The sequence below is a fragment of the Gymnoscopelus braueri genome (genome assembly GCF_963280865.1).
Source record: "Gymnoscopelus braueri genome assembly, chromosome: 20".
Classification (NCBI taxonomy): domain Eukaryota; kingdom Metazoa; phylum Chordata; class Actinopteri; order Myctophiformes; family Myctophidae; genus Gymnoscopelus; species Gymnoscopelus braueri.
In genome coordinates this window covers 31,840,351-31,867,405 of record NC_137622.1, presented here as the reverse complement: position 1 = coordinate 31,867,405, position 27,055 = coordinate 31,840,351, and the positions used below count along the sequence as shown (strand labels likewise).

Below are 27,055 nucleotides of genomic sequence, written 5' to 3'. Positions count from 1 at the left end.
ACAATGTTTCTTTTGGCCAGCCTTCAGCTGGGTCTTGGCATACTGCGAACAAGCCTCTCCTCATTGTATGTTTAGCTCTGGTTCCGTACAGCCATACAGTATAGTTGATTTTGTTACATATATTCATTTGTTTTTGTCTTGACCACAAATGTTATTTAGACAGCAGTTTAGCGGCTAGATTAATTGTTTACTCTGTTTCGTAGTTTCTTTGAGGCACTACATTATTGTCTCTGTACTCTGTTATGTGACTATAATATACCATGTTGTTAACTAGAGTTCATTATTCCAATCTCGCACTTGTCAGTTGCTCTGGATAAAAGCTTTTGCTAAAGCCTAAATTGTAATATTGTATATTGATGATGGTGGATAAGGGTCTTGTGTGATTTGTCGATTCTTCACTGTTTCACATTCATTGGACTACATTGACAAAGGATACCTGGTAAATTGTATGTTAATTTATTGTGATGAATACTCTCATGACTATTCAGTGATTATTGGCACCAAGTGTGCAAGTGATTACTTGGCTTTCTAAAGAGGTGAATTTTAAATGTCAGCCTAATAAAATGTTTAGATGGCATGGCACTTGAGTGTGTGAAATAGTTTCTACTATCTGTTATTATTATACAGGCCCAGATTAATCCCCCCCCACACCCCCCGCCCCAGGCAACTGTTTGCATAAAAGCTGTATCTGAAATGACTCGCTTGTGCCACACAACATTTCAGTATAATTAGATTCACTCTGAGCGCAGAGGGTTGGAGTCTGCAAATGAAATCAAAGTGATCCTACACATTGCTCATTGTGACTCAGAGAGAGTTGGCCTGTTTGTCCAGTGGAATACGAGCGATTGCCAAATGGAAGACGACAAATGAATGACCAAAATCGCTGACCATGTCAGAAGCCAACTAACCACTTAAACTTACACATTGCTGTGCGTCAAATGCCGAATGTTTGCCTATTTTTGCAGACTGTTCGCTTATTATGACATCATTTGTGTGGTTAATGATGAGCGAAAATGAGTGATTAGGAATGTAGAGAATGAGGAGGATGATGGCAGGCAACGATGACATGATGATGATGTTGATCGGCCATGATGCTATTGATGGCAATCATGAAGCAATTGTCCTACCCTGGGGCTGCCCTAGCCGCCTGGGTAGCCAGAGGCCCTGGTTGTCCCAGGTTTGATTCCAGTTCAGGCAAGCAATGTGTCCATGTGTTTCCCTGAGCAAGACTCTTAACCCCTAATTGCTCCCTGAGCGCCGTAGAATGGCGCCCACTGCTCCTAGTTGTTATAGAATGGGTAAATGCAGAGGACAAATTTCACATATTTGCAAATATACAGTGTAACAAAAACACCCCAAGGAGTGTATTCTACCCTACTCTATCTATTCAACCCAAGAGACGCGTGAAGCAATGGGGTAATGCCTTGCCTTCCCGCAGACTCCCTGGTCTTCCACACGTCCTCGTCTCCAGCACCACTTAGGAAGCTCGATAGACAGAGGGCTAAGATATCGACAGACTGTTTAATTAGAGCCGGAAGACAGAGACGTTAATGTGCATCTCGGCCATGGGCCCCCCTAACCTCGTGCATTATTGGCCCTGACCACAAGTCCCCATGTTGACGAGCTGGCAGTCAACACCCACCCATCCAGAAGAGAGAGGTTTCGCAGCTGGCCGTCCCATTTATTTACCACAAAGGAGTGAGCCGTCCGTGTGAGGCTTGGAGAAAACGGACAGGCGAAGAGATGTAGAGATATGATATGGATGGGATGAAGCCGAGGAAAGATAGAGCTGTGGGCAGAGAGAATGTGATTGTGTGACAATGAGATAGCGAAACAGGAGAGCGAAGGGGAAAGACTGAAAGAGATACTGTAAAGTACTGTAGTGCAGTAAAGGAAGGCGGGGGCGTGCCTCAAAAATGACAGGCCTGCTTGATTCACACTTCGTTTTCGAACTGCTCAATTATTGCAAACAGTCAGCCGCTGATGAAATAGAGATTTCACCAACAGGGGATTTTAACCCCTGTTCTTGGTGTGCTTCATGCATCTATCTTCCTTTTTTTTGCAGCAGCATGTGTTGTCTTGTGTGCATGCATGAATGCACTTCTTTTATTCTATTCCCTGATTTCATTATTCGCTCATGTTCCATGTCAAGGTGGTGCGTGTGTGTGTGTGTGTGTGTGTGTGTGTGTGTGTGTGTGTGTGTGTGTGTGTGTGTGTGTGTGTGTGTGTGTGTGTGTGTGGGGGTGTGTGTGTGTGTGTGTGTGTGTGTGTGTTATGCATATGTGGGAGAGGATATGAGCCTTCACAAACCCATCATGTTTTCCAAGTAGAGCAAATTGCTTTCTTCAAATATCAGATGGGTAAATCATGTCAGTCCGCCTCGTGATAAGAGGAGTAATATCGATGCATATGCGAGACCTTGGTGGCACCAGTCAATCTCGCAGGATATTAAAGCAGTGTGGTGTTGTTTTGACAGGGACAACCCCCAGAAGACCCGGGCTGCCAACACTTCCTGTTTTGGTCTTATTGTTTATCTGTGATGCACATCGAGTGGAATATTCTCTCGTCACGCACATAATACGCACACGCATGCCTTTTAGTTGCACGTGCAAGTGATATTTGGAGACCTATGCTGCGTGCGCCCACGCATGTGTAAAAAATCTCAGAATATAGCGTAACGTCTCTGTCGGGTAGAAACCTGATACTGTATGTCCAAAAGTGTTACTTTTCACTTCAGGATTCAAATTCAAAAACAGCAAAAGAAACAGATCTGCTACTTTTGACGCTGTTGTATGATCAAGTACATAAGTATTCATTCACGGAAAAACACAAAAATGTTGAAGTTATGGAGGTAAGGTTTCTTCTCTTTTCAAAATCTTTTCAGCCACTTACAGAAACGTTTAAACGCACATCAGAATAGATAAAAAGTACAATTGGAGAAAAACAAAAAAACAGTAAGGCAGTCATCAGTGACACATTCAAAAATAAACATTGTACAGTAAGACCCCACCCCTACCCACCCCCCCACCCCAAATCCCCAGGGTTGTCTGGAGCAGAAAGAGAAATCAGGCACATTTGACTGAATAAAAAAAGGAATAAACGTGTGGCACTGGTATCGAGGTAGCATCCTACGATGAGGTTTCGGCCCGACCGCAACAATAAGATGTACCCAATACGAAGGGTTGTATAACTGTAGGTAAAACACTTTCAGCTGCAGATCCTCCAGTAGCCTCTGTGGTGCTGTTGCAGGAGGGGGCTGAACAGGGCTCAGCTGTCTACATGTACAGTAGTGGAGATTAAGAATGCATTTTTGATGTGGCAGAGACATCATCAATATTGAATGCGGCCCCTGCCTGCATGCCTGCCTGCCTGCCTCTCGCTGCCTCCCTGCCTGCCACTCTCTGCTTGCCTGCCTGCCTCTCACAGCCTGCCTGGCTATGTGCTGCTATAACATCAGTGAGTGCTGGTTGTCTGTCCCATTTGTCCGCCCTCCCTATCTCTCTGTTATGTAACACAGGCCCTCATAGTGAGGCAATAGCCGGGTTTCCCTCCCGCACATAGAAACTAGGAGTGGGGGAAGGAGAAGGGAGATGGGAAAGGTAGGAGAAGGAGGAGGGAGAGGGGAAAGGGAGGAGGCTAAAGAAAGGCGAAGACGAGAGATTATCGAATAAAGGACTCTGGCACAGTGGAAGTTTTAGGTGACTGCTAATCACCACAGAATGAAGTTAAATACATGCATACATCGTTGCCTTTAGCTTGCTGTGTAGTGAACCCACATCACATGAGCAAACATACCTGGCAATACAAATTCTGATACTGATTAATTCTATGCGAGAAGGGTGATTCCTGTTAGTCAGTGGCTTTCGTGGCTGGCTTTGATGTTGTAGCATAGAGCTACATGTAAGTGTGAGCAGCACCCATGGTTTATGTACAGTACATATCTTGATCTTCTTCTAGAAAGGTTGCCATTCATGGCTGAGCTACATTTGCCCATGCCATTTACCCATTGCTGGTACAGTGGTTCCAGTGGGAGAATATATATTTTTTCCATTTTGCGTTTTCTTCAAAACACAGTTTTTGTTAAAGGAGAGTTCAGGTCATTTTAGGTTGTATGTTTGATGTGTCGCTAATCACTCACCAACATACAAAGGAACGTTGAATATTTCCAGATCTGCCCCTGTTGTCCATTCTGCAGACCCCTTGCAGCGGCATAATGGGAGAGAAAATCTGGCACACGCCAGGTTCTGTGAGAGAAACAAGCAACCAGCGTCATGTCTTTCTGCATTAGCGGTAGCTCATGAGGGACATTCAGCGCATGTTTGAGTATCATGAGACTCCACGATGAGTACTAGGAGGAAAAAAAACAGACTTTGCATTTGTTAAAATAGGCGATTTTCACTCTTACACACTCTCCCATTATGCCGCTGCAAGGGGTCTGCAGAATGGACAACAGGGGCAGATCTGGAAATATTCAACATTCCTTTGTATGTTGGTGAGTGATTAGCGACACATCAAACATACAACCTAAAATGCCCGGGACTCTCCTTTAAGCTCCTATACAAATTTTGTCTAAAACTCGAAGTCATATGACCAACATTTATCTGTCAGATTTGCCCAATTCCATTCCAGGTGGTTACGATTGGCTTTCAAACTTTGTGTAAGGGGCACCTTTTGTAGAAACATAATTTTTCTGCTTGTTTGTTTGTTTGTTGCCGAAAAATAATCTTTTCCCCAAATGGTCTGAAGGCACCTCGAAGCCGGTGCTGAAGGACAGTTCAACCTGAAAATCGAATATCAAGTTGTCTCCATTTAGGGGCATGTTACGTTTGTGACATAACATTTTACAACACAGTGATGGCAATACAATAACACAGCTGTTAGCCTTACTATACAGACTTTTGTCTGCTAGGTTTTCTCATCAGGAGGATGAGCACATCCTGTAGTAAAATAGAGCAAACACTCATTGCTCTATGCCAATGTTATTCATAATTCATAACCCAAAAGGAAAGGGAATTACAGAGCTGTGGTTCCAGGTTATTAGCTTGGGATTATTAATTAAAATAATGGGTTGTTTGGTTTATCCGGATTATAATTATAAATGATAATCTGTACGTTTCTGGATGTTTGTTTTTGTTGTTGTTGCTTAATCTGTGCAGCACATCAACCAATTATTTTGTCTCCATTAACTCGGTATAATTACATCTGGTTTTGCAAGCCATAGATACAAACAACAGGAACCATGACACTGTCACCCTATATACAGTAGGACATCACATAAGAGCCTAGCACACCCAAGGGTAAAGCTCCTGCTCTGACCTCTGACAGACAGGTGTGAACATCTCATACATAATGCCACTGGCCCATTTTTGTACCACCCTGGGCTCAAGGGTCATTGCACTGCGATAAAAGCGTCAATCATTGCTTTTCATGTAATTTAGCATTTTGTGTATTTTTCGAATGAATGAATGGAATATTTAGTCATACAGTGCTTCCCTGCTGAATGCTGATATAACGTGCCTTTGTTTTTAGGCAGTAGTATATCAATAGGCTTATGGCAGGAACTGAGCAGCTGACGAACTCTTGGGAACAGTGCCACTATAGAAGTTATTGTGTTGAGTATCTTTTGAACTCATAGTGCTATACCAAAACATTCTGCCTGCATAACCTGCCATGGTTCCACCTTGTCCAAAAGAAGAGGTCTTTGTTCCACTGTATTGCCATCCAATTATAACCTCTTTCAACATAATCATTCATGGCTCTCCTCTCAGCAGACACAACCTGCCCCGATTTCCTCCAGTCTGTGAGTCAAGAAGTGGGAAGCTGTGTCGTGACACCCGACTACACGGTCCCTGTGACCGGAGGGTGGGGTGTGCTGTAAGTAACAGTGTGTGTTGCTATTCATGGTGGGCATTATCATGGTGCGTTCGCTGGCTTGCATGTCTTCTTATCCATGTCTCCCCTCCAGTCCTGTGGTGCTCTGATGTGCAGGCGGGACAGATAAGAGCATGTGTGAGACACTCTGCTCAGAGGTAATCTGTTGAGTTGAAACCTTTAACTGCCTTTAATGTGCCAGGCCAAGGCGCAGGGAGGTGGAGGTGCATGATGGAGGGAGAGTAGAGGTCACTGGGGGTGCAAACAACAGCAGGGTTTACTGGAGGTGAACTGGGGCCTGTTCCTCAAAAGGTGAATTAGAGCTAAAGCCTGGCTTTTCCACCTATCCTGGCTTAATTTAGCCAGGATTAGAGCTGAGTCGGTTCCTCAAAAGGTGAATTATCTTGAAGATTAGTTTAGCGAGTTCACCCTGGCTAAGTTTAGCCTTATCCGATTCCTCAAAAGAGAATTGAAGCAAGCCTAGCTTAGTTACCATGGCAATTTAGCTGTGAAGTTAGCCTGGTCAGGCTAACAGCCAAGCTTTATTAATCCAGTGCCTTGTTCTTCAAGTTTTGTGAAATAGCTGTTAGTCCAATGACTCCAATCATAAACCAATGAGTTTTTCTACACTTATTCAATTCTTATGCGAAAATCAAAGATCTACAAGCCCGAAATGTTTTTGTCTTATGGCGGCCGGGGGTCCCCGGCCCCCCATGGACCCCCGCCCCCGTGGACCCCCGCCCCCGTGTACCCCCGGCCCCCTGTGTACCTCCGGCCCCCGTGGACCCCCGGACCCCCATGGACCTCCGGACCCCCATGGACCCCCGGACCCCCATGGACCTCCGGACCCCCGTGGACCCCCGGACCCCCATGGACCTCCGGACCCCCGTGGACCCCCGCCCCCGTGGACCCCCGTATACCCCGGACCTCTGTTGGGGGTCAACGGGGGTCCGGGAGTACACGGGGGGCCCGGCCCCCCGTGTACTCCCGGACCCCCGTTGACCCCCGTGGACCGTGGACCCTCGGCCGCCAAAAGGCAAGCTTTTCCCTTGTAGATCTTCGATTTTAGAAATTTGAAATTAGAAAATTATTCTAAGTGTTTATAATTATAATTCCAACATTCACTTAAACTCCTTATGTTTAAACCTAACTGAATTATATATTTATGGATTTGTATATAAATTAATTGTATATTTTTGGACAACTTGTGCATTTAATTTGTCGGCAATACTTTGCCACGCTTTCTCCCTGGATCTATATTTATTGCGGCCGTGTTTCCTTTCTTGCTTATTATAAATTTTACTTCCTTGTAAGATTCCATGAGCTGCTGCAGTGCTGCTGTTCAGCCACAGAGAAGAACGCCGCTCTGGTTTTGGGCTCCATGATTGGTCAAGTTCAAGGATTCTGCTATCGACTTTCATGGTCTTTTATAGAAATAAGTGAAGCCTGGCTTCATTATCCTGGCTCGACAAAGCCTGGCTTGACAAGGCCTAGCTCGACAAAGTCGCTCCTTTTCAGCCTGGCTTGGCGTTCCAGGAACCGAATAAACCAGGCTATACGGACCCGACTTTGTCAAGCCTGGATTTGACTTAAATCCAGGCTTATTTAATTCACCTTTCGAGGAACAGGCCCCTGATCTAACTCACAGACTCAGACTCTCAGCTCTCAGGGAGCATTGATGTTCCAATATGTTCAGCATAGATTCTTTGCAGGTGTAACTATTCTTTGTGTGAGACTAAACTAATTTATTTACATTGCACGTCTGTGTCTCAGTGAGAACAGATTTTCAGTAAAAAAATAAATTAGGTTTCTTGCCTACACTGTCGTACAAAGTATAAACTAGAAAGGTAGGTAGCCTACCGTGGAAGGCATATCTCTGCCACACTAGGGTATGGTTATTGTGCTGATTGCACTGTGGACAAGCTGTCACTTTCCTTTGCATTGCACTGATTGTAGGCTTCTGGTTGCACGTTCTGACATAGACACTTTTTTTGTTTTGGGTGGGATACTGCGAGGACACTGTAAATGTTGTTGTTTTTCTGCATTGATTGTATAGGTGTAAGCTTTTGTAAACTGTTGTTCTTTATTTATTATATCTATCTGTCTGTCTGTCTAAATGAAAAATGTAAAAACAATACGTGTGGGGAAACTGAGGTACTTCCTTCACCTAAAGGCACTGTGCACAAGAAATGTGGCATTGCTCATTCCAGTGGTTTGTGAGATTAGCCCCCTGACTCACAGACACACACACACACACACACACACACAGGGTGAAAGCTAAATCTATCCCCTTGCCTTCGGCCTGCCAAAGATATCAAATATGATTTACACATGGGTAACAATGCCTTTCTTACACAGTGCCCATCTGAACAGACTGCGGAATGGGGGAAGATCAGCAGGCATTGGGCCTCACTGATTGGCCAACCCAACCCATCGCCTTGGCGCATTGGTTAAGCTTGGCATGACTTTTTTGTCACTGTACCAATATAAGTGGTTGCACACAGCAGACCTCCATTCTTTTACAGAGCGATACTTGATCTATCCATTTCTATCCACATTGCTGTGGTATCTTGAATGTTGTGTTGGACACTGCACCTGAAAGGAGGACCAAGGAGATCCTTCCATGCTGCTGTGGCAGTGGGGCACAACGTGTTCTCCTTTGGAGGGTACGGCAACACAAACGACAGGGATCAGATTGACGTGCATGTCTTCAACACGGTGTCTCTGTGCTGGAAGAAGTTGCCCCCGGTGACAACGGGAAGAGAATGCCCCCCCGAGGTTCCCTCCAACTGCGTGTGCCACACAGCCGTGCTGATGGAACACACCATCTACATCTGGGGGGGGATAATGAAATTTGAGATACGGGAGGCCGGCAACATGTTTACCATTTCTGGGGAAAACTGCAATGTGCTTTATGCATTTGATGTGAACACCCACAGATGGTCCAGGCCCAAGATCACTGGGACTATTCCAATGGCAAGGTGTGGCCACTCAGCCTGTGTTTTGGGCAAGGTCATGTATATCTTTGGAGGATTCAACCTGCGGTCTGGGCGCACTAATGACGTCTATAAGCTGGACACCACAACAATGGTCTGGTCTTTAATTAACAACAGAGGCACAATAGAGGCACTACCACATGTTTCAGACTGTCACTCTGCCACCATCATTGGGACAAAGATGTTTGTATTTGGGGGCCGAGGGTACCAGGGAAAGACCAACTTCAACAACATTAGAGTGTTTGACACAGAGACCAACTACTGGCTGAGCACGCCTTCTGCACTGAGCACGCCTTCTGCACAGCTCCTTCCAGAAGAACGCGAGGATCATCCTTCAGCACAGCTCCTTCCAGAAGGACGCGGGGATCCTCCTTCAGCACAGCTCCTTCCAGAAGGACGCGGGGATCATTCAGCCTTTGCCTACAATGGAGAGTTGTACATATTTGGGGGCGACAACTCGCGTCTGGACGGGACCTTCAATGATCTGTGGAAATTCAATCCAGAGACCTTTTCCTGGACGAAAGTTGAGCCCAAGGGGAAAGGTCCATGTGGGGTGACTAGTATGTGCTGTTGCATGGTGGGAGATCGTATCATCCTCTTTGGAGGATACACACCCGATGACCTGTACATCTTAGACCTAAGTCCTACTTTGAAGACGTTATGCAAGCTAGCCGTTATCAACTACGGTTTGGAGCAGTCAGGTCTCCCACATGACATCAGGTGGGAATTGGAAGCCCAGAAAAATGACAATGGCATAGAACAAGTTCCAGGTAATGGAACAGAAGAGAAAGAAAGGGAAAGATTGGGATGATAAAGAGACTCAAAAAGGCTCCCTTCATTCAGATAGGAAGGAAAGCAGGGCACGGGAATGTGCTCAGTGATACTCACCAGAACTAAGGAGCATCAGGGAGAACAGAAACTACTACCAACTGAACTGTGCCAGGGCAGACATGGCTGCAAAGGAGAAGATATCTATGAATAGAAACTTCTACACCCTTCAGGAATGAATGTCGAAAAGAGATGCTTTTGGCAAAATGAATGAACTGTCAGGACTAGGGATAGAACTAGATACAAGATACAGATGTTTGTAAAGGAGAAGAACTGAGAGCAAAATGACAGCAAAAGTGGATACCTTTGTTTTTTTAATTTTTTTTAAGGTGTATTTTTTGTCCAAAGTTATCATTGACATCTAAGGTGTGTTCACTGTTGATTCAAGGCATCAACTCTTGCATTCCGTAACATGCAAGAAAACATTCCACAGCACAGCTTTTGAATGGCATAGTGAAAAAAGTGCTGTTTTTAATTTTCAGATCCAGGGGTAATGATCAACACAACTATACTATAATCCTTTTTTTAATAATTTCTACCGTGTATCTTTGCGTACAGTTTTTGGGAACCGCTGTAGGCCACAGAAGTACCTCCACACTTTTTTTAATATTACATTTTATAATGGAAGTCAATGGGGCTGTGATCGCACTGAAACTTTCCCCTCATTTTGAATCATACCTCATAAATATGTCATAAACGACTGACATCATAGATGACTGATGTCACAGGCCAGCCGGTCACATGAAGTACGAGATCCACTTTGGAGCCACGTCCAAGATCCACATGGCATCCATGCCTTTTCTATGTGGTTCCCAAATCCACATAATTTCCATGTTTTTATTAAAGCTTTGCTAATTGCAACATGGGTCATTAATCTAAGGCACATCACATTCATATATATTCAGTTGATTTTCTTTATATATTTTTGGGCGGTGTAGCCGCCCCTATAAGTGGGGTTGGACACCTCATTAGTACACATTTGCTGTACTGTGATTGGCTCATTAGTACACCCCTAGCTGTACTGTGATTGGCTGACTCTATCCAGCACTGTGATTGGCTAGCGATGACCACTGTGATGACCACACCGCCCACTTCACACTGGGTGTGATTTTTATATTCATATTCTAAATGGCCTCTACAGCTGCCATATTGGCAAGAAATTGGGCTGCTTCCTTACTTCCTTCATAGGTGTTACCAATTATACTGATTAAGACTCTATATTCCATTTAGTGTTACATAGCCTTTCCAGTGTAGTGGGCCAACATGTACAATAGCAGCACCCTGACTCTGTGACCAGAATGGAACACAACCTTATTTAGTATCATTGGTAACACCTGTGAAGGAAGGAACTTAAATAAGAAGGAAGGATATGGACGCAAGACCATGCGCCTTGACACCCATGGGTGGCAAAATTGGATCGTAAGTTTGATTAAATAGCCTACATTGCAGTTAATGAGAGCCGTTTGGACCATCTTACGAACAAACACTATTCCTGAACGATTGCGACCTTTGTGAATTGGTTCAGGAATATAAAATGACATCACAGGTTGTTTTGTGATCACTGATTTTTCGATGTGCACACTACGTAATTTTATTGAGGCATCTAAACAGCGGCAGGTATAGTTTCTGGCTCGTTTCTGGCTTGCGAGAAATGACAGACTGTCTCCAGATACTTTGCATTGGTCAGAAACATACTTTTTGCTCTTTAGATACCTCTATAGAATTATACAGTGTACACATCGAAAAGAAACACAGCAGAAAGTAATGTGTCAAGCACTTTGAGCTGCATTTCATGTCATGAAAGGTGCTATACAAATAAAGTTTATTATTATTATTATTATTATTATTGGGGTGCTAGGTGTCAATCAACTGTAATGAACCTACCAGGTTCTGAGAGGGGGTTGGACTAAAAAAGGAGGAAGAGACAGTCTGAGAGTGAGAGAAACAGTTGAAAACAGTGATGCTGGTTATTATAAATTCAATAATCTTGTAAATGTCACCAAATTAAGAGCCAGGGTGAGGATATATCAGCGTGTCACCCTGTTAAAAACAAGGTTGACGTGTTTGGAGCTGGGTTTTCACTCAGTATTTCTCGCAGCTGACATTAATAATAACTACAAGGTGGGCTGTGTTATACAGCACTCCACTCAGCTTGTTGGGGAAACTGGTTGCAACAACTTTCTAAAGTTTCAAAGGAACTGTGAGTTCAGACAGTACTTTCATTGAGGATTTAAAATGAGCTCCAATGAGTACCAACAAAATTGGTACCATAGTACCAAAAGTTTAAAAACCTGGGTATTTGTTTATTTTATTTTATTTTATTTTATTTGGGACAACACAACACATTTTATAGGAATGGTTCACATGGTTGTGGAATAATACCTTTCTGTTGTTACATTCAGTCTTTGTTGGGATATTCAATTCATGTTTGATAGTAATGTGGTTCATGTGGTAAAAAGAGAGGGTGGTGACATGTTCGCAACAAGCAGGCGCTGCATCCCGTAAGCCAGCAGAGCTGTCCAGCCTCGCCACTGCTGTTGAGAAGCCCCCCTTACATTGGACTGTAAGGGGGGGAGAAGGGGGAAGGAAGGGGGAGAAGGGGGGAAGAAGAAAAAGAGAAGAAAGAAGGGAAAAGGAGAGACATTTTGAGAAAAAGGAAGGGAATGGATGCAATTCTAACTCAGCTTCATGTAAAATCCTGCTGCAAGCAATTATGTATCTGAATATTTTCAAAAAGCACTGAAATGTTAAAACTAGCGTTTCTAAGAAGGGGAAGTATGGATCCCAAGGTCACCAGTTCGATCCCCGCTTTGACCAAAAGTAACCTGACACTAACAAGTGCTCATGCTGTGTTTTAGATAATTTTACACAATGACAAATGTGATGTGAAATGTAAATAAGTGTAGAGGGCTGTCCCTCCACACCAAAAACGATAACTGTAAATGGTTCTACTTCTACGGCTATAGAGTCTATACCACAACTAATGGTAATGACAGTAGACAAGCACACTAAGCTTTGTACATTGACATTACATGAACGTGATGGGTCATTCCCACGTCCCCCCATGTCCATTGCTGCATTGACAATGCATTGGGCGCTTAAAGTGACATATTTCCAAAACTACAAACTTTTTTTTTAGGTTTTGTTTTAGGTGCCAAAATCCTGCATTGACCTCCATTATACATTTCTGAACTTTTAAAGGAGAGAATTTCTAAAACTATGAAACATTTTAAAGATGCATTTTAAGGCAAACATGTTCACAGTAAGATGAACATTTAAAAGTTTGAATGGGGTTTCTAGGGGTAAGTATGTAGGACTAGTAGCCTGCCAAAGTTTGTCCTTTTTCTTTTTTAATTGCAAGTGAATATGATGCCAATGCCCAAACTCTTTTGTAAAATTGAATGTTCCCCCTCTCAGGTATCCAGCAATACAGCAGAAGGACAAGACTCAGAGTCCAGAGATGGCAACAATGATCACTTGAAATGTATTTCTGTAAAACTTTAGCTGGGAAGAGTTCTTTCAGACATAACCCCCCACCTTTAACTATCAGGAAACAGGGGAGGGACGCAGTCCCCCCGATGGTCCTCCATGTACGTTGATGGCATGGGACTTGAACCTGCACACTGTCTGTAGCAGAGGCAACCGATCAAGATCAAGATCAAGATAAACCAAACCCTACCACTACGCACCTTTGGGCACTCAGCAGGTGTCTTCTATAGTGCTTTTGACTTGCTTTTTTGTATTTTGGCCTTGAAAATTTCAAAGTACTACAGCATTGAAATATGGGACAACTGGGATTTGAACATGGAACCTTCCATTTGTTAGTCCTGTATCTTCATCACTGCACCACCGTAATTCATCCTAATTCTGTTCACTTGCATGTTCTTCATTGAAAGGTTAGATAAAGGTGAAAGAGCCACGTAAAAGTTAGAAAATATTCCTTGCCGGTTTTGAACTGAGAACCTTCTGTGCGCAAGGCCTGTATCTTAACCACTGCTCCACCATGGTTCATACTTCCTCTGGTCTCTTGCACGCTCTTCAGTGAAAGATTAGATACAGACCACAAGAGTCAGCTAGAAGTTGGAAAAATGTCCTGGTCGCATTTGAACCAGGAACCTTCTGGTTGCAAGCCCTGTACCTAAAGCACTGCACCACAGAGGTTCTTATTTATTCTGTTAACTTGCGTGGTATTCACTGAAAGATTAGATAAAGGTAAAAGTCCCAGGTAAAAGTTGGAAAGACGTCCTTGCTGGTTTTGAACTCAGGACCTTCTGTGTGCAAGGCCTGTATCTTAGCCACAGCTAGCTCCACCATGGTTCATGCTTTCTCTGGTCTCTTGCACGCTCTTCACTAAAAGATTAGATACACACCACAAGAGTCAGATAAAACTTGGAAAATCATCATAGCTGGAATTGAACTGGGAACCTTCTGGTTGCAAGCCCTGTATTTAAATCACTGCACCACAGAGGTTTTTCCTTACTCTGTTAACTTGCGTGGTATTCAGTACAATATTAGATAAAGGTAAAAGTTTAAATGTCCATTGCCATTGACAATGCATTGGGCACTTAAAGTTAAATATTTCAAAAACTACAAATCATTTCAAAGTAAAACATCTCAAGGATGCATGTCCACAGTAAGGTGGAATGTTTTAACTGTGAATGGAGTTTCTAGGTGAAAGTGTTTTTTTGAGGTCCCAAAATCTTCCATCGGCCTCTATTATAAATCTCTGAACTTTTAAAGGAGTATAATTTTAAAACTGAAACATTTCAAAGATTCCTTTTCAGGCAAACATTAAACATTAAGATGAACTTTTTAAAGTTTGAATGGGGGTTCTAGGCGTAAATATGTAGGACTAGTAGCCTGCCAAAATTTGTACTTTTTCCCCTTTAACCAACCTTATATAATTTAGATGGACAGTTATAAATGTCTTTCAGGAGATTTGAACCCTAATGTTTAGGTTTATAAACTCCTGATTGAACGCTTAAAGGTTCAAAACTCCTAAAGAACTTTTTTCACTCTCCATCTAAATTCTAAAAGGTTGGTTAAGTATCACATTCTTAGTTAATTATTACATTCTCAATTCCATCTTCCATGCTAGCATGGCATGTGAGTCAGGAGTACAAACCATGGCTCAAATGATGAATCAAGGGTTTATAAACAGAAAGTTTAAGGACCAAAACTCCAGAAGGAAAAGAATCACTCTCCGTCTAAATTCTCAAAGGTGGGTGAAGTATTACATTCTCAGTTAATCATTACATTCAATTGCATGTTGCATGCTAGAATGGCATGTGAGTCAGGAGTACAAACCATAGCTCAAATGATAACTCAGGGGTTTGTGAATTGAAGGTTCTGGATGTTTTTCACTTTCCATCTAAATTCTAAAAGACGAGTTAAGTATTACATTCCCAGTTGCATCTTCCATGCCAGCTAGCATGTGAGATAAATCAGTGATTTATAAACCAGTTAAGGGTTCAAAACTCCTAAAGAACTTTTTCACTCTCCATCTAAATTATAAAAGGTGGGTTAAGTATGACGTTCTCAGTTAATTATTACATTCTCAGTTGCTTCTGCCATGCCAGGATGGCTCAAATGATAAATCAGGGGTTCATTTAGCCCTGGTTCAGAGCGTTAGTGGCTGCGCTTTAACGCCCTGGAAGACCCCTCCCTCTGCCCATGTACAAGGAATTCCACTGCCCTGCCAGCGCTCAAGAGTAGTGAAAATAAACTAAACCATTTCGCTACTCACCGAAGCAAAGGCTGTTTTGTGTTGTTGAAAGTCTATTCTCCGCACTGGGAAGCCTCTCAGCACCCCACCTACTCTGTAAAATACACTTTTTGGGCAGAAAATAAAATATGTCAGCGAGACGGAAATAAATTGTATTTACTCCACAGTGCCCTCTACAGATCTGGAGGATTTGAACTTACCATTAACTTCAAATCCTCCAGATCTGTAGAGGGCACTGTGGAGTAAATAAAAATAATTTCCGTCTCACTGACATATTTTATTTTCTGCCCAAAAAGTGTATTTTACAGAGTAGGTGGGGTGCTGAGAGGCTTCCCAGTGCGGAGAATAGACTTTCAACAACACAAAACAGCCTTTGCTTCGGTGAGTAGCGAAATGGTTTAGTTTATTTTCACTACTCTTGAGCGCTGGCAGGGCAGTGGAATTCCTTGTACATGGGCAGAGCGAGGGGTCTTCCAGGGCGTTAAAGCGCAGCCACTAACGCTCTGAACCAGGGCTAGGGTTCATTATCTGAATATTCTGGATTCAAAACTCCCAAGGAATATTTTTCACTTTCCATCTAAATTGTGAAAGGTGAGTTAAATATTACATTCCTGACTACATTTCCTTTGTCAGCGTGGCCCATTAGATGAATCGGGGGTTTATAATCCAAAGGTTCTGGGTTCAAAGCTCCCAAAGAGCATTCTTCACTTTCCATCTAGATTGTGAAAGGTGAGTTAACTATTACATTCCCGATTTCTTCTTCCATGCCAACATGGCTCAAATGATAAATCAGGGGTTTATAATCCAAAGGTTTTGGGTTCAAAGCTCCCAAAGAGCATTTTTCACTTTCCATCTAAATTGTAAAAGGTGAGTTAAGTATGACATCCCCAATTCCATCTTGTATGCCAGCGTGGCTCAATAGATGAATCAGGGGTTTATAAACCAAAGGTTCAGGGTTCAAAACTCAACTAATACAAAAGACAACTCCAACAACTAATACAAAATATCTCAAACAACCAAAACAACAATCAATACAAAACTTCAAAGAGGATCAATAAAAAAACATAAGACAGTGGTCAAAAAAATAACAAATAAGTCAGCTATAACACTAATAGTGTCAATAACATACAACACAAATTGCTTTACTTAATATGTACATTTAATAAGCTCCTCCCACTGGAGGTGGGCTTTACCCATGCTCCTCCCCCTCCTACCGGAGCTAAAAGAGGGCGTGAGGAGGGAGGCGGGCTGATTCCTCGCTCCTCGCCTTAAAAAGAGCAAAGATAGAGATTTACCAGGACCAAGATTCAAACCCCCAACCTTCCACCTGCGAGGCCTCTCCTTTTCTCTTGCGCCACCAGGCTTTTCACACTAATTAGAAACTCGAGGTAATATTTGAAGTTTAAGGGAGAGGTGGCAGGTCAAAAGTTGAAACTCTACAGCAAACACCTCTCCCCCTGACAGAATGACTGAATCTACTAGATTCACTGATGATCAGGGTTCATTATGACACAACTTTTTTGACTTTTAGGTTATTGTTAAAAACCATCTGTTGAAAAAAAAAAAATGCAACAGATGGTTGGAGTGCAAACAGAGGGATGTTTAATGTTATCAAAACACATTCGTTATTGTCATATCTTAAAGTCATTTATCAATTTCAGAAGACCAAAACTAGCTGTTTTAGTCAAGAGTGTGAACCTGGCTTAGAGTTCAAACAAAATAAGAGCAATACACTTTAAACACAGAATTGATTATGAATATAAAGACAAAGGCTAATTAACTAATTGTTTATGAGTGAGTTAGTCTGCAGAATCTGTAGTGGATGTGTGTAAAGCAGTGGTTTTCAAAGTGGGGACCAGGGGACCCTCATGGTTTCTTGAGGGGGTTCTAAATGTCCCCTTACATTTCTGTAACTCCCGAGAGTGTACAAAATGGAACCAAATGGACCCCTAATGGTCCATTTGTACACTCTCAGAGATATGGGGGTCATTGAAATCAAAATATCTTAGAAGTAAGGAGTTGGATGATGGATGCAAACCAAAAGACAAACAAGCCAAAATGTGAGAGGGGAGAATGAGAGACTCCAAAAGTAATGAAGACCGCTGTCACTATGCAAGTCAGGAGGGAGTGCAGGACAGAAAGACCAAGGCAGACTAGTTCAGATACAAAGAGTTTTCTTTTTTTTTATTATGACAAAAACCAGGGAACACAAGGAGCACGAGAAGGACTAGGAAGGCACTTGCAAGTTTCACTTGTAAAAGCACAAAAAGATAGCCTACATACTGTACACCGAATCAAGGAGACTAGATCAAACCCTAAGATACTCACAGACAACTACATACAACTAACAGACTGGCAGTGAAGGGCAAACAGTAACACATTGGAGACACAGGTGTATATGTATGGACAATCAACACACGATTGGCTAGGGCTAAACAAGACACAGGTGAACAACATTTGCAAATGACAGGGTGAGACAAGACAGGTAGCAGCAAACAGGAAACACTCAGACATCACTACAAAACAAAAGGTACACAAGTGTAAATTAAAACTAGAACTAAGAAGATATATTTCTAAAATATGTAAAGAAACACAACTGTATTGTAAAACACCAAGTATAACTAAGAAACAAGGAACACAACAAGAAAACACAACAGTTATTGTTAAAAGACATCTGTTGGAACATTTTTCTCTGCACCCAGATTTACTCTTTCATTGAGAGCAAATAGAGGGATGTTTAATGTCATCAAAATACAAATCCATTATTGTCATATCTTATAGTCATTAAGAGTTGCATCGTCCATATCAGTGTGGCTCAGGAGATATACCAGGGATTTATAAGATGAAGGTTTAGGGTTTGAAACTCCTTAAAGGGGAAATCCACCCATTTTCAATATTTAACTATGTCATTAATATAGCATAAAGGAGTTGTGTGGAAATAAGAAAAATTTTAAAAAAAAATTAACATTGCAAAAAAATTTAACATTGCAAAAAAATTAACATTGCAAATTACACCATGATGAGTCATCACAGTGTAATTTGCAATGTTAATTTTTTTGCAATGTAATTTTTTTTTGCAATGTTAATTTTTTTTTAAATTTTTTCTTATTTCCACACAACTCCTTTATGCTATATTAATGACATAGTTAAATATTGAAAATGGGTGGATTTCCCCTTTAATATAATTTTTCACTCTTAATCTAAAATCGAAGAGGTTGGTTAAGTATTGCATTCTTAGGTGATGAGTTTTCATGTTAGTGTGGCTCGAGGTATTATTCTGGGTTTTATAAATAAAAGGTTTAGGGATCAAACCTCATGAAGAACATTATCATCACTCTATCTAAATTCTAAAAGGTGGGTTAAATATTACATTCTCGGTTGCATCTTCAATGCCAGTGTGGCTCAAACGTTAAATCAGTGGTTTATAAACAGAAAGTTTAAGGGCCAAAACTCCAGAAGAAAAAAAAGCACTCTCCGTCTAAATTCTCAAAGGTGGGTGAAGTAATACATTATCTAATGCATCTTCCATGCCAGCTAGCACGTGAGATAAATCAGTGATTCTTAAACCGTTGGTTAAAGGTTCAAAACTCCTAAATAACTTTTTCACTCTCCATCTAAATTCTAAAAGGTGGGTTAAGTATCACATTCTTAGTTAATTATTACATTCTCAATTCCATCTTCCATGCTAGCATGGCATGTGAGTCAGGAGTACAAACCATGGCTCAAATGATGAATCAAGGGTTTATAAACAGAAAGTTTAAGAACCAAAACTCCAGAAGGAAAAAAATCACTCTCCGTCTAAATTCTCAAAGGTGGGTGAAGTATTACATTCTCAGTTAATCATTACATTCTCAATTGCATGTTGCATGCTAGAATGGCATGTGAGTCAGGAGTACAAACCATGGCTCAAATGATAACTCGGGGGTTAAGTATTACATTCCCAGTTGCATCTTCCATGCCATCTAGCATGTGAGATAAATCAGTGATTTATAAACCAGTTAAGGGTTCAAAACTCCTAAAGAACTTTTTCACTCTCCATCTAAATTCTAAAAGGTGGGTTAAGTATGACGTTCTCAGTTAATTATTACATTCTCAGTTGCTTCTGCCATGCCAGGATGGCTCAAATGATAAATCAGGGTTTCATTATCTGAATATTCTGGATTCAAAACTCCCAAGGAATATTTTTCACTTTCCATATAAATTGTGAAAGGTGAGTTAAATATTACATTCCTGACTACATTTCCTTTGTCAGCGTGGCCCATTAGATGAATCGGGGGTTTATAATCCAAAGGTTCTGGGTTCAAAGCTCCCAAAGAGCATTCTTCACTTTCCATCTAGATTGTGAAAGGTGAGTTAACTATTACATTCCCGATTTCTTCTTCCATGCCAACATGGCTCAAATGATAAATCAGGGGTTTATAATCCAAAGGTTTTGGGTTCAAAGCTCCCAAAGAGCATTTTTCACTTTCCATCTAAATTGTAAAAGGTGAGTTAAGTATGACATCCCCAATTCCATCTTGTATGCCAGCGTGGCTCAATAGATGAATCAGGGGTTTATAAACCAAAGGTTCAGGGTTCAAAACTCAATTAATACAAAAGACAACTCCAACAACTAATACAAAATATCTCAAACAACCAAAACAACAATCAATACAAAACTTCAAAGAGGATCAATAAAAAAACATAAGACAGTGGTCAAAAAAATAACAAATAAGTCAGCTATAACACTAATAGTGTCAATAACATACAACACAAATTGCTTTACTTAATATGTAAATTTATTAAGCTCCTCCCACTGGAGGTGGGCTTTACCCATGCTCCTCCCTCTCCTACCGGAGCTAAAAGAGGGCGTGAGGAGGGAGGCGGGCTGATTCCTCGCTCCTCGCCTTAAAAAGAGCAAAGATAGAGATTTACCAGGACCAAGATTCAAACCCCCAACCTTCCACCTGCGAGGCCTCTCCTTTTCTCTTGCGCCACCAGGCTTTTCACACTAATTAGAAACTCGAGGTAATATTTGAAGTTTAAGGGAGAGGTGGCAGGTCAAAAGTTGAAACTCTACAGCAAACACCTCTCCCCCTGACAGAATGACTGAATCTACTAGATTCACTGATGATCAGGGTTCATTATGACACAACTTTTTTGACTTTTAGGTTATTGTTAAAAACCATCTGTTGAAAAAAAAAATGCAACAGATGGTTGGAGTGCAAACAGAGGGATGTTTAATGTTATCAAAACACATATTCGTTATTGTCATATCTTAAAGTCATTTATCAATTTCAGAAGACCAAAACTAGCAGTTTTAGTCAAGAGTGTGAACCTGGCTCAGAGTTGAAACAAAATAAGAGCAATACACTTGAAACACAGAATTGATTATGAATATAAAGACAAAGGCTAATTAACTAATTGTTTATGAGTGAGTTAGTCTGCAGAATCTGTAGTGGATGTGTGTAAAGCAGTGGTTTTCAAAGTGGGGTCCAGGGGACCCTCATGGTTTCTTGAGGGGGTTCTAAATGTCCCCTAACATTTCTGTAACTCCCGAGAGTGTACAAAATGGAACCAAATGGACCCCTAATGGTCCATTTGTACACTCTCAGAGATATGGGGGTCATTGAAATCAAAATGTCTTAGAAGTAAGGAGTTGGATGATGGATGCAAACCAAAAGACAAACAAGCCAAAATGTGAGAGGGTAGAATGAGAGACTCCAAAAGTAATGAAGACCGCTGTCACTATGCAAGTCAGGAGGGAGTGCAGGACAGAAAGACCAAGGCAGACTAGTTCAGATACAAAGAGTTTTCTTTTTTTTTATTATGACAAAAACCAGGGAACACAAGGAGCACGAGAAGGACTAGGAAGGCACTTGCAAGTTTCACTTGTAAAAGCACAAAAAGATAGCCTACATACTGTACACCGAATCAAGGAGACTAGATCAAACCCTAAGATACTCACAGACAACTACATACAACTAACAGACTGGCAGTGAAGGGCAAACAGTAACACATTGGAGACACAGGTGTATATGTATGGACAATCAACACACGATTGGCTAGGGCTAAACAAGACACAGGTGAACAACATTTGCAAATGACAGGGTGAGACAAGACAGGTAGCAGCAAACAGGAAACACTCAGACATCACTACAAAACAAAAGGTACACAAGTGTAAATTAAAACTAGAACTAAGAAGATATATTTCTAAAATATGTAAAGAAACACAACTGTATTGTAAAACACCAAGTATAACTAAGAAACAAGGAACACAACAAGAAAACACAACAGTTATTGTTAAAAGACATCTGTTGGAACATTTTTCTCTGCACCCAGATTTACTCTTTCATTGAGAGCAAATAGAGGGATGTTTAATGTCATCAAAATACAAATCCATTATTGTCATATCTTATAGTCATTAAGAGTTGCATCTTCCATATCAGTGTGGCTCAGGAGATATACCAGGGATTTATAAGATGAAGGTTTAGGGTTTGAAACTCCTTAATATAATTTTTCACTCTTAATCTAAAATCGAAGAGGTTGGTTAAGTATTGCATTCTTAGGTGATGAGTTTTCATGTTAGTGTGGCTCGAGGTATTATTCTGGGTTTTATAAATAAAAGGTTCAGGGATCAAACCTCATGAAGAACATTATCATCACTCTATCTAAATTCTAAAAGGTGGGTTAAATATTACATTCTCGGTTGCATCTTCAATGCCAGTGTGGCTCAAACGTTAAATCAGTGGTTTATAAACAGAAAGTTTAAGGGCCAAAACTCCAGAAGAAAAAAAAGCACTCTCCGTCTAAATTCTCAAAGGTGGGTGAAGTAATACATTATCTAATGCATCTTCCATGCCAGCTAGCACGTGAGATAAATCAGTGATTCTTAAACCGTTGGTTAAAGGTTCAAAACTCCTAAATAACTTTTTCACTCTCCATCTAAATTCTAAAAGGTGGGTTAAGTATCACATTCTTAGTTAATTATTACATTCTCAATTCCATCTTCCATGCTAGCATGGCATGTGAGTCAGGAGTACAAACCATGGCTCAAATGATGAATCAAGGGTTTATAAACAGAAAGTTTAAGAACCAAAACTCCAGAAGGAAAAAAAATCACTCTCCGTCTAAATTCTCAAAGGTGGGTGAAGTATTACATTCTCAGTTAATCATTACATTCTCAATTGCATGTTGCATGCTAGAATGGCATGTGAGTCAGGAGTACAAACCATGGCTCAAATGATAACTCGGGGGTTAAGTATTACATTCCCAGTTGCATCTTCCATGCCATCTAGCATGTGAGATAAATCAGTGATTTATAAACCAGTTAAGGGTTCAAAACTCCTAAAGAACTTTTTCACTCTCCATCTAAATTCTAAAAGGTGGGTTAAGTATGACGTTCTCAGTTAATTATTACATTCTCAGTTGCTTCTGCCATGCCAGGATGGCTCAAATGATAAATCAGGGTTTCATTATCTGAATATTCTGGATTCAAAACTCCCAAGGAATATTTTTCACTTTCCATATAAATTGTGAAAGGTGAGTTAAATATTACATTCCTGACTACATTTCCTTTGTCAGCGTGGCCCATTAGATGAATCGGGGGTTTATAATCCAAAGGTTCTGGGTTCAAAGCTCCCAAAGAGCATTCTTCACTTTCCATCTAGATTGTGAAAGGTGAGTTAACTATTACATTCCCGATTTCTTCTTCCATGCCAACATGGCTCAAATGATAAATCAGGGGTTTATAATCCAAAGGTTTTGGGTTCAAAGCTCCCAAAGAGCATTTTTCACTTTCCATCTAAATTGTAAAAGGTGAGTTAAGTATGACATCCCCAATTCCATCTTGTATGCCAGCGTGGCTCAATAGATGAATCAGGGGTTTATAAACCAAAGGTTCAGGGTTCAAAACTCAACTAATACAAAAGACAACTCAAACAACCAAAACAACAATCAATACAAAACTTCAAAGAGGATCAATAAAAAAACATAAGACAGTGGTCAAAAAAATAACAAATAAGTCAGCTATAACACTAATAGTGTCAATAACATACAACACAAATTGCTTTACTTAATATGTAAATTTATTAAGCTCCTCCCACTGGAGGTGGGCTTTACCCATGCTCCTCCCCCTCCTACCGGAGCTAAAAGAGGGCGTGAGGAGGGAGGCGGGCTGATTCCTCGCTCCTCGCCTTAAAAAGAGCAAAGATAGAGATTTACCAGGACCAAGATTCAAACCCCCAACCTTCCACCTGCGAGGCCTCTCCTTTTCTCTTGCGCCACCAGGCTTTTCACACTAATTAGAAACTCGAGGTAATATTTGAAGTTTAAGGGAGAGGTGGCAGGTCAAAAGTTGAAACTCTACAGCAAACACCTCTCCCCCTGACAGAATGACTGAATCTACTAGATTCACTGATGATCAGGGTTCATTATGACACAACTTTTTTGACTTTTAGGTTATTGTTAAAAACCATCTGTTGAAAAAAAAAAAATGCAACAGATGGTTGGAGTGCAAACAGAGGGATGTTTAATGTTATCAAAACACATTCGTTATTGTCATATCTTAAAGTCATTTATCAATTTCAGAAGACCAAAACTAGCAGTTTTAGTCAAGAGTGTGAACCTGGCTCAGAGTTGAAACAAAATAAGAGCAATACACTTGAAACACAGAATTGATTATGAATATAAAGACAAAGGCTAATTAACTAATTGTTTATGAGTGAGTTAGTCTGCAGAATCTGTAGTGGATGTGTGTAAAGCAGTGGTTTTCAAAGTGGGGTCCAGGGGACCCTCATGGTTTCTTGAGGGGGTTCTAAATGTCCCCTTACATTTCTGTAACTCCCGAGAGTGTACAAAATGGAACCAAATGGACCCCTAATGGTCCATTTGTACACTCAGAGATATGGGGGTCATTGAAATCAAAATATCTTAGAAGTAAGGAGTTGGATGATGGATGCAAACCAAAAGACAAACAAGCCAAAATGTGAGGGGAGAATGAGAGACTCCAAAAGTAATGAAGACCGCTGTCACTATGCAAGTCAGGAGGGAGTGCAGGACAGAAAGACCAAGGCAGACTAGTTCAGATACAAAGAGTTTTCTTTTTTTTTATTATGACAAAAACCAGGGAACACAAGGAGCACGAGAAGGACTAGGAAGGCACTTGCAAGTTTCACTTGTAAAAGCACAAAAAGATAGCCTACATACTGTACACCGAATCAAGGAGACTAGATCAAACCCTAAGATACTCACAGACAACTACATACAACTAACAGACTGGCAGTGAAGGGCAAACAGTAACACATTGGAGACACAGGTGCATATGTATGGACAATCAACACACGATTGGCTAGGGCTAAACAAGACACAGGTGAACAACATTTGCAAATGACAGGGTGAGACAAGACAGGTAGCAGCAAACAGGAAACACTCAGATATCACTACAAAACAAAAGGTGCACAATTGTGTAAATTAAAACTAGAACTAAGAAGATACATTTCTAAAATATGTAAAGAAACACAACTGTATTGTAAAACACCAAGTATAACTAAGAAACAAGGAACACAACAAGAAAACACAACATTTTTCTCTGCACCCAGATTTACTCTTTCATTGAGAGCAAATAGAGGGATGTTTAATGTCATCAAAATACAAATACATTATTGTCATATCTTATAGTCATTAAATAGAGTTGCATCTTCCATATCAGTGTGGCTCAGGAGATATACCAGGGATTTATAAGATGAAGGTTTAGGGTTTGAAACTCCTTAATATAATTTTTCACTCTCAATCTAAAATCGAAGAGGTTGGTTAAGTATTGCATTCTTAGGTGAGTTTTCTATGTTAGTGTGGCTCGAGGTATTATTCAGGGTTTTATAAATAAAAGGTTCAGGGATCAAACCTCATGAAGAACATTATCATCACTCTATCTAAATTCTAAAAGGTGGGTTAAATATTACATTCTCGGTTGCATCTTCAATGCCAGTGTGGCTCAAACGTTAAATCAGTGGTTTATAAACAGAAAGTTTAAGGGCCAAAACTCCAGAAGAAAAAAATCACTCTCCGTCTAAATTCTCAAAGGTGGGTGAAGTATTACATTCTCAGTTAATCATTACATTCTCAATTGCATGTTGCATGCTAGAATGGCATGTGAGTCAGGAGTACAAACCATGGCTCAAATGATAACTCGGGGGTTAAGTATTACATTCCCAGTTGCATCTTCCATGCCATCTAGCATGTGAGATAAATCAGTGATTTATAAACCAGTTAAGGGTTCAAAACTCCTAAAGAACTTTTTCACTCTCCATCTAAATTCTAAAAGGTGGGTTAAGTATGACGTTCTCAGTTCATTATTACATTCTCAGTTGCTTCTGCCATGCCAGGATGGCTCAAATGATAAATCAGGGTTTCATTATCTGAATATTCTGGATTCAAAACTCCCAAGGAATATTTTTCACTTTCCATATAAATTGTGAAAGGTGAGTTAAATATTACATTCCTGACTACATTTCCTTTGTCAGCGTGGCCCATTAGATGAATCGGGGGTTTATAATCCAAAGGTTCTGGGTTCAAAGCTCCCAAAGAGCATTCTTCACTTTCCATCTAGATTGTGAAAGGTGAGTTAACTATTACATTCCCGATTTCTTCTTCCATGCCAACATGGCTCAAATGATAAATCAGGGGTTTATAATCCAAAGGTTTTGGGTTCAAAGCTCCCAAAGAGCATTTTTCACTTTCCATCTAAATTGTAAAAGGTGAGTTAAGTATGACATCCCCAATTCCATCTTGTATGCCAGCGTGGCTCAATAGATGAATCAGGGGTTTATAAACCAAAGGTTCAGGGTTCAAAACTCAACTAATACAAAAGACAACTCCAACAACTAATACAAAATATCTCAAACAACCAAAACAACAATCAATACAAAACTTCAAAGAGGATCAATAAAAAAACATAAGACAGTGGTCAAAAAAATAACAAATAAGTCAGCTATAACACTAATAGTGTCAATAACATACAACACAAATTGCTTTACTTAATATGTAAATTTATTAAGCTCCTCCCACTGGAGGTGGGCTTTACCCATGCTCCTCCCCCTCCTACCGGAGCTAAAAGAGGGCGTGAGGAGGGAGGCGGGCTGATTCCTCGCTCCTCGCCTTAAAAAGAGCAAAGATAGAGATTTACCAGGACCAAGATTCAAACCCCCAACCTTCCACCTGCGAGGCCTCTCCTTTTCTCTTGCGCCACCAGGCTTTTCACACTAATTAGAAACTCGAGGTAATATTTGAAGTTTAAGGGAGAGGTGGCAGGTCAAAAGTTGAAACTCTACAGCAAACACCTCTCCCCCTGACAGAATGACTGAATCTACTAGATTCACTGATGATCAGGGTTCATTATGACACAACTTTTTTGACTTTTAGGTTATTGTTAAAAACCATCTGTTGAAAAAAAAAATGCAACAGATGGTTGGAGTGCAAACAGAGGGATGTTTAATGTTATCAAAACACATATTCGTTATTGTCATATCTTAAAGTCATTTATCAATTTCAGAAGACCAAAACTAGCAGTTTTAGTCAAGAGTGTGAACCTGGCTCAGAGTTGAAACAAAATAAGAGCAATACACTTTAAACACAGAATTGATTATGAATATAAAGACAA

The 27,055-nt window shown here is 40.8% G+C and overlaps 1 protein-coding gene across 1 annotated transcript; it reads left to right on the top strand.

Moving 5' to 3' along the window:
- Positions 1–8,445: 8,445 nt before the first annotated feature.
- Positions 8,446–9,678, top strand: LOC308075654 (kelch domain-containing protein 3-like; the record flags this gene model as incomplete). The annotated part of the gene is made up of 1 exon (XM_080415602.1): positions 8,446–9,678. One exon carries the CDS (start codon positions 8,446–8,448, stop codon positions 9,676–9,678), a length of 1,233 nt encoding a protein of 410 aa, XP_080271728.1.
- Between the last annotated feature and the right edge of the window lie 17,377 nt (positions 9,679–27,055).